This window comes from Hoplias malabaricus, chromosome Y (assembly GCF_029633855.1).
Source record: "Hoplias malabaricus isolate fHopMal1 chromosome Y, fHopMal1.hap1, whole genome shotgun sequence".
Lineage (NCBI taxonomy): Eukaryota > Metazoa > Chordata > Actinopteri > Characiformes > Erythrinidae > Hoplias > Hoplias malabaricus.
The window spans coordinates 3089811-3098769 of NC_089820.1; the positions used below are offsets into that span (position 1 = coordinate 3089811).

At 40.9% G+C, this 8959-nt stretch overlaps 1 protein-coding gene across 1 annotated transcript; it reads right to left on the reverse strand.

The window, feature by feature from the left end:
* Positions 1–2514: 2514 nt before the first annotated feature.
* On the reverse strand, positions 2515–6584 carry LOC136677701 (cyclin-O protein B-like). Its single transcript, XM_066655300.1, has 3 exons — positions 6297–6584; positions 4280–4465; positions 2515–3093 (listed from the first exon to the last, which is right to left on the reverse strand). The coding sequence occupies exons 1-3, from the start codon at positions 6501–6503 to the stop codon at positions 2515–2517; spliced, it is 972 nt and encodes a 323-aa protein (XP_066511397.1). The 5' UTR covers positions 6504–6584.
* Between the last annotated feature and the right edge of the window lie 2375 nt (positions 6585–8959).

The following is an 8959-nucleotide window of genomic DNA, read 5'->3' on the forward strand; positions in this document are numbered from 1 at the left end:
CCCTTCGGGGTGTGTTCCAGTCTTACACCCAGTGATTCTGGGTGGGTCTCCGGACCCACCACGACCCCGAACTGGATAAGTGGTTACAGACATTCATTCATTCATTCATTGTCTGTAACCACTTATCCAGTACGGGGTCACAGTGGGTCTGGAGCCCACGTGGAATCACTGGGTTCAAGGTGGGAACACACCCTGGAGGGGGCGCCAGTCCTTGACAGGGCGACATTCACTCACACAAATGGACACTCCAGTCGCCAATCCACCTGCCAACATGTGTTTTTGGACCGTGAGCAGAAACCGGAGTACCTGGAGGACACCCACATGGGCAGTGGGAGAACACTGCAAACTCCTCAAAGACAGTCACACAGAGCAGGATTTGAACACACAACCACAGATCCCTGTGTGACTGTGACACTAACTGCTGCACCACCAACAGGCAATAACACTGGTTCACTCCCCCGCACACAATTAGTTTTTTATTTGTATTGTGCATTTTCTAATTTGTTTTCTGGGTCATTATGAGGACATCTGATAATGTAAGGAACATCTGTCAAATTTACAGACAGACAACAGACTCCATATTATGCAGCTTGTAAAATGATTTAATTAATTAGTTTAAAAATGAAATATGTTTAAATGTATGCTTTACTTTAAAAAAGGGGGTGTGGACCTGTAAAATAAACATTTAGGGCAGATAAATGGCAGGAGCATATAATACTTTAGCCTGTGAGTATACTGTGATATGTGATTTATTTCTTTTTATATGTTTTGTCTTAAAAGAAAACTTTAATAAATAAAATAAAATTATATTTCATATTGAAAAAAAACAGAATTGCTAACTAAACAAAGCAGCATTTACTCAAAAATTTTCCACCTATGTCAGAGGATTTTGTTACATTGTTTGTTCTAAATATAGTCATAATTAACAATGGAAATAATACACAGATCATTGGGTCTTGATGTATCTATGACAATGTTAACAATAAAAATATGTAAACAAATAAAGGTGCAAACAATTCATAAAAATAACATTTTAATATTTGGTATATGCAATGTATTTGTTTCTGTTAGCAAATGCCTAGTGGTTGATCATTTATTTTTATCTATGCCTGATTGATTTATTTTTCACTTATAATAATAATAATTATTATTTTCACCAATAATATTGATTTTCCTTGTAGAATGTATTTATTGTTCTCTTTTAATGGACTGCTTCCCTCATGATGAACCTAGAGCTGATCTGAAAACTCAACAATGTATCTCACTTCATCAACTCACTTCAAATGGCGTTCATTTGGTGCCTCCTGGTGGGAACCTCATCTTCCCAATACAAAAGATAGCACTTAAAGGTATGTTCTAAATTCTAATTGGCCAAGATATGCTGGAAGCTCTAATTACACATACTTAAGTGAACTTTCCCTACACAAAGGCTGATTATGGCTTATTAAGGTGGGATTTTCAGTCTGTGAGGCACTGTGAGGAAAAGTTTCATGATCATTTGCAGCACTGACCATCTCTGAAGGTGGTCTGAATGATCAGATCATATGTCTCGTGTCTCTAAAATGCATCATGCAACACTATATACACTGGATTAGGAACACCTGCCTTGTATCGACACTCATTTTCCATTTTACCAGCTCCACTGACTATACAAGACACAGCCCTAGTAATGCTAGAGTTTTTCATCCCCTAAGTGTCACTGCTGGACTGAAAATAGTCCACCAACCTAGTATCCAGTTAACAGCGTCTTGGGAGCAGCATCCTGTGTCCACTGATGAAGACTAGAGTATGATCAATGCAAACTGTGCAGCAACAGATGAGCTACTGTCACTGACTTTCATCTACAAGGTGGACCGAGGAAGTAGTGTCTAACAAAGGGGACAGTGAGGGGACACCGTGTTTAAAAACTAGAGCAGACTTGCTGTTTTTAATCCACTTGTACCAGCACAACAGACACTAACACATCACCGCATCAGTTTTACTACAGTGATGAGAATTAATCATACCTGCTCTGTGGTGGTACTTAGGGGGCCTGACCATTGAAGAACAGGGTGAAATGTGAATAAGAAAGTATGAGAAACAGGTGGACTACAGTCTGTAATTGTAGTACTACAGGATGCTCCTGAGTGGTCAGTGAAGCTGATTAAATGGACAGTAAATGTAGATACAAGGTAGGTGTTTCTCATCCAATGATGTTTCAGTGTATATAACAAGCACGGGCCATTGTGAACAGACCGCCCAAACGTGCAGTTTTTAAAAGGGTATCAGGACACTCCAAAATATTATGGCCTAATGAAAGTTATATAGAAATAAACGTTATACACAAATTATGCTTTTGAGGTACAGTCTCTACACCAATGAGGTGAACCTACAAGGTAGGGATTTCTAATGAAAATTTTATAGTGAGTTAACAGTGACAGAGTGTATGCAATAATTAGTACTTTATATAACACAAGATTCAAACAAGAAAAAGGTCCTTCAATTGGTAAAATAATAAAAGTATCCTTCAATTAATTACACCATAATGAGTAATTCCTGAACAGACTCTTGATTGAGTGACACCAACAACTTAAGCTCTTCTGTGCATTGTTGGATTATATGATGATTGTTTGAGTCTGATGACTTCTGGTCAACTGAACAGAGCAAGTGTAAAATCTCTGAGGAGTGTGAGGGTTCGAGTGAGGACTGTTTCAAATGTCTCCTGAACAGGTCCTTAGTCAGAAATAAAGCACTTTGCACAATCACTGAGGGTCGATACTTGTTGAAAGCATAGTCTGCCAAACTCAGCTCGCAGACCTTGCAGGCGAACACTTTATACTTCTTCATGGTGGAGAGCGGGTCTTCAGTGAGTCTCCAGCACTCACAGTTGCCACCCTCAGGCATTCTGATGATTTTAGCATCCTTTCCACCAGCTCTCTGCCAGAATAACTCCTGATTGATGAAGTAGTCAAGAAAGAAAGCGAGAGTTGGTGCTGCCAAGCGAAAGTTGAGTTTGAGGAGAATAAGGCATTCAAGGTTACAGAGCTGCTCTCTGGAGAAGGAGTTGCAGCAGAGTGAGAGTAGCTGTTTAATGCGAGGGGAGCACACTTCAACCTGATGAATATAAAGGAAAAAAAAAACATTAATGCTCTAGTGCTCTACTGAAAAATCACTCTTAAAATGACTCATTGCACTGTTATTGCTCTGCGTATGAGCGTTACACATATATTGTTGCAGATATTTTGTTGGTAAATGTCCTTAAAGCTGCCCTGTGTAAAGATTGGAAGTCTGTGATATTGGCAGTATTTCCTAGTGGAAATACATAATTGCATGAATGTTGCGGTCCAAACAAGCCTCCTTTCACTAACTCACTCTGTGCCTCACTGGGGAGCTCTGACCTGTGCTAAGTGAACAAGTTCAAAGCCATGCTGGTGATCCCTCCATGCCAAGTGAGGGAGGTCCTTGCCTCACTGGTGAGATGACAGCTCTGAATTTTGAATGAATATTTCAGGCTTTACAGGCTGGCTCTAAGCAGCATTAAGACATTATTTTAGCAGACACTTGATTCAGTAATGAGGCCTGTTTCAATTTTATCAAGCACATCTTACATAGTGCAGATTTATTCCTCATTTCCTCCCTTTCTAATTTATTTCCTGATGCATTTGCTTTTATTTTTCCCCTTGATGAGTCAAGGCCAGTAATTCAAACATATCACAGAATTTGGGGCAAATATTTATGTCAAAGATCATTTTGAAGAATGAATGAAATCTTCACTGGATTAAATTACTTTTTATTATTATTATGAATGTAATTATATATCATGTAAGATTTAGATTACAGCCCACCCCATGTCCGGGGTGCTACTTTATTATTTTGATGATTAGGAGAACTTTTCTCTTGTAAACATCAGCCTTATTGGGTACACACAAACAACTGAATACTAATGTATGAAATCATATAATATTATTTTTAACTCTGCACAGGGTTTTGCAAATGCTTTAATAGTTGGGGGCCTTTTTTCACCAAAATTGTAACTGTTAATATAAAGTCACAAAGAAGGACTATAATTAATAAAGGGAACTATTAAATGTATATTGTAAGATAAAGGTATTAACTAAAGTTCCAAAAATACAGGTGAGTGAAGGACTACAGGCATTTTTAAAAGCACTGGTTAAAGTCAAACCATCTTTAATTCCCTGCTTGAAATAAAATATAGTGTAGAACAACAGGCAGTTCACTGAAAACATGGGTTTAAACCCAATGGTTAAACAGTGGTTATTCACAGGCTTTAGACACTTACATGTTTTGTGGCTATCAGTAAGGCTGTGACTCCCAGCAGCTGGAAACAGTCTGCAGCCACAGATGTAGTGATCAAAAACCGGTCCATGATGTTCACAGCCAAGCAGCAGGATTCAAAGGAGAGGCTGAAGTGTTTATAGACAGCTATGAGCCAGCTCACTAGTTTGCAGCGTGCTTCAGCTGTAATCTGTGAAAGTATTTAAATTAGAAAACTTTTAAATGAAAGAATTCAGATACTTTCATGACCTGTGAAGGATTGGCGCCCACTCTGGACTCCATAGGCTCCAGACCCACTGCGACCCTGAACTGGATAAGCGTTTATAGACAATTAATGAATGAATGAATGAGATACTTTCATGTATAGGGCGGCACAATGGCGCAACAGGTAGTGTCGCAGTCACACAGCTCCAGGAGCCTGGAGGTTGTGGGTTCGATTCCCGCTTCAGGTGACTGTCTGTGAAGAGTTGGTGTGTTCTCCCTGTGTCTGCGTGGGTTTCCGCCGGGTGCTCCGGTTTCCTCCCTCAGTCCAAAAACACACGTAGGTAGGTTGATTGGCGACTCAAAACGTGTCCGTAGGTGTGAGTGAATGTGTCTGTGTCACCCTGTGAAGGACTGGCGCCCCCTCCAGGGTGTGTTCCCGCCTTGCGCCCAATGATTCCAGGTAGGCTCTGGACCCACCGCGACCCTGAACTGGATAAGCGCTTACAGATAATGAATGAACGAAAACTTTCATGTATACCCTTTGTTGACAATTCACCTCAGCACCCACACCTTGTTCTGTTTAATCTCAGTAGAAAAGCATGAAATTAAATGGGAGGTTGTGCAGCAGCTGCACATACGTTTAGGTCACCATTTGCCATGTCTCCTGCACGGGGCTATGTTCTCTGGACTCATGGAGCACCACTGGTACCTTTGAAATGAGTTGGAGTGTGTTTTGTGCTCCTCACTTATATTCTTCTGACAGGGAGTCTTTTATAACCTTACAGAAATGTTTAAAATCTAGTCTTAAAGCTGGAATATGTGATTTAGTGTAAATCAGTAAGTGTACGCTAGTTTTTGAAAATAACTCAAATGCAAATAAGGAAGGAGACAGGTGTGCAATTCATAATTTTCAAATCTCACACATAAGAAAACACCCAACATTATTGAATAGACACACAGGTTGTTGTGAACGTTTACTTAGAATTTTCAAATTTTCTTTTGAAACACACGTGTAGCACGCATCCATGTGGGCAGTCAACAGGCAGCCAGGCAGGTTAGCCATCCTAACAATTTGTTCAGTCTGAGTGAAATGATTGGTCAGGGTTTTTACCGTCCTGTGGTCTATGTAGATAAGGACTGTTTTTCTTTATGCCATCAAAGCATTTAACTTACTAATTGCTGTCAGGATGTAAACAGTTTTTCAAATGATATAACAAAAACTATTTTAAAAATAAATATTTTTAATAAAGTTGCGGAACGGTGGCGCAGCAGGTAGTGTTGCAGTCACACAGCTCCAGGGGCCTGGAGGTTGCGGGTTCGATTCCCGCTCCGGGTGACTGTCTGTGAGGAGTTGGTGTGTTCTCCCCGTGTCCGCGTGTGTTTCCTCCGGGTGCACCGGTTTCCTCCCACAGTCCAAAAACACACGTTTCAGGTGGATTGGCGACTCGAAAGTGTCCGTAGGTGTGAGTGTGTGAGTGAATGTGAGTGTGTGTGTTGCCCTGTGAAGGACTGGCGCCCCCTCCAGGGTGTATTCCAGCCTTGCGCCCAATGATTCCAGGTAGGCTCTGGACCCACCGCGACCCTAAATTGGATAAGGGTTACAGATAATGGATGGATGGATATTTTTAATAAACAATTTTAACATAAATCATGTACTTAGGGCTTTTACTGTAATAGAGGGATAGAGGGAGACAGAATGACTATTAATACCCTTCATTTTAAAAGATACATATAGCTACACTGTGTACTGAACATTAATGACATAGGCAGAGCGTAGTGCTTTTTTTGAGAATTGTGAAAGATTATTTTAAAGGTACCTGTGGCTGACGAGCCAAACAATCGAGAGCAAGGAATTTCTCCTCGTTGTTCTTCTGTATAATGAAGCAGCTCTCGTCGTAGTTCATCTCATGGAAATCAGCTGTCAGTTTCTCGCCCTGGTCTCTTGACCTAGGGGTTGTGAACGGACGAGAAGGAGAAGGGCTCTGGAGGTCCTCCTCGAAGCCTGAGTCACTGAAGGTGGACATATTTTGATTTATATTAGCAGTGGCTCCTCTTTCAGAAACAAAGTCCCCTCAACGGGCTTTAGGTGTTTTTCTTCTGTGGCTCGGGACCATCACTTTGTTGTTATGGGGTTAACGTGTTGAATGAGATTTCTTTTCCCACCCGTTTACCGGCGAGCCCCGCCTCACTGAACACGAATAGCAGCTCGTAGCCAATCGTAGGGTGGGAAAGCTAAACTATGAACCAATCATAATGCAAGGGCTGGTACTTGGCAGAAAACGGGCGGGAAAAAAGTAACGCCAGTTTTCCCGGGTCACTTAGCGCGCACTGCCAGAACGCCAGTCCCCCGGCGTTCCCGTTGCCATGGCAACTCACATTTGGGTGGGGCGTAGAGGCATAGTGCCGTTCCCTTTGTAATTTTAACATTATATACACACTGTCTAATAGTACAAATAGACCAGAAACATGTTCCTATGCGTGTGTTAGTGTGTGTGTGTGATTTGTGGTACTATTTTTGTTTTTTGTACTCCTGTGAAAAATGGTAAATCTATGTGCACTGTGAGCTACTGTAACCTAAACCAAATTCATTGCATGTGTGAGCATACATGATATTAGATTATGTAAAATCGACCAGTCTTTGAATCATCTCAAACATTGGAAAAATGTATGTTGCCTACTTAAACTTATAAAGCTCCTTTACACAACCAAAGCCTTACACATTCTTTTACATTTGGACATTTGCCACAACCACTACCAGCTAGTTTGTGCCAGTATGCTCACCATGCATCAGCTGTTTTGTAGAGAGGTGCCAGCACAAGGCAGAAAACATACCCTAAGAGAAAGGTCACCCACATATTCACAGCTGTGGGCAATTTCCTACAGCCACACAACCACATGTGCTTTTGGAATGTTTGAGGAAACAGGAGCACAAATTCTTCACAGACAATGAGCCAAGGCAAGGATCAAAGCTGAACACTACTGACATATTTCTTTAACCGCTTCATCCTGTTCATGTTTATAGTGGGTCCATAACCCACCTGGCTTCTCTGAGTGCAAGGCAGGAACACAGCAGCATGTGCTTTTCAGACTGTGAGAGGTAACCAGAGCACCTGGAGGAAACCCACACAGACACAGAGAAAACACACAGAACACCTCACCGGCAGTCACCACTTCCGTGGCTGGAACACAGCCCTAAGACCCTGAAGATGACAAACACTTGTATACAAATTGATAAATTTTAGAGATACAATAGATGAATTCGTCCAGAGCCTACCCGAATTCACTGGGAACAAGGTAGGAACACACCCTGGAGGGGGCGCCAGTCCTTCACAGGAGACACACACTCATACATTCACTTACACACTCACAACTATGCACAATTCTGAGTCACCAATCCATCGACCAACGTGTGTTTTTGGACTGTGGAAGGAAACCGGAGCACACAGAGGAAACCCATTCACAGCAACAACAACTTCTGGAAAGCTTTACACAAGATGAACGCTGTGAAGATTTCGAGCCGTTCAGCTATGAGCTCATTAGTCGGGGCAGGTACTGATGTGGGAAAATAAGTTCTGCTTTACATAAAACACTCCAGCTCATCTGAACAGTACTCTACTCCAGATCATTCCAGTTCCAGTGCCCCACGTTTCAGTAGTTGAGGAATCTTTACCCCTTTAGTCAATTCCTGGCACTGAGCGAGCTGAACTTAGGTCCATGCAACACAGTACCCAATTTCATTTTGCATCTTAAAATTTTTTAACAAACATTATTTAATTTTGAGGATTATAAACTTTTACAAAATTATTTTGTTAGTCTCTGTATTGGAATGGAATGTATTTATCAGGCTATGTTCTAAATTACATGATAGGACATTCTTCACATTTTTCTACACAGTAAATTCACCAGTGTTAAATCAACACTATTAGTGTTAACTTAACAATGAGCATGTTAAATTATTACACAAACAGTGTTCATTTAACACTAAGAATGACGATTTAACACTGGCGAATTTACTGTGTATACACGATATAGGATATATATTTGTTTTTAATTTGTATAAGTGAAACAGAAATATAGATCCATTTTATGTCCATTATAATGTGTTTTGAATAGCAAAATGGAAGCAAAAAAAAAAAAAAAGCTGCAGTACACATCTACCAAAAGAATACCAGGAATGATGATGGAGTATAGCCCACCACTGCGCTCACATAGGGGCGACCCACAGGTACAGACTCGTCCCACAATGGAACTTGGAGGAAATGGAAAGAGAGTGATAAGAGTTCTGGAGTTCTCCTGAATGCAGCTTTTGTGACATCCCCCATCATCCACTTGCTGTGTGAGAGCCATTCGATAAATAAACCCAGAAATAGATCAGGGACTTACAAAATATGTTTGCAACAGTGGGCTTCAATAAACACATTTATAAAGCTCCAGAATTGTGAACTCAACAACATGAGTCAACTGCAAAAGACACAAAGAG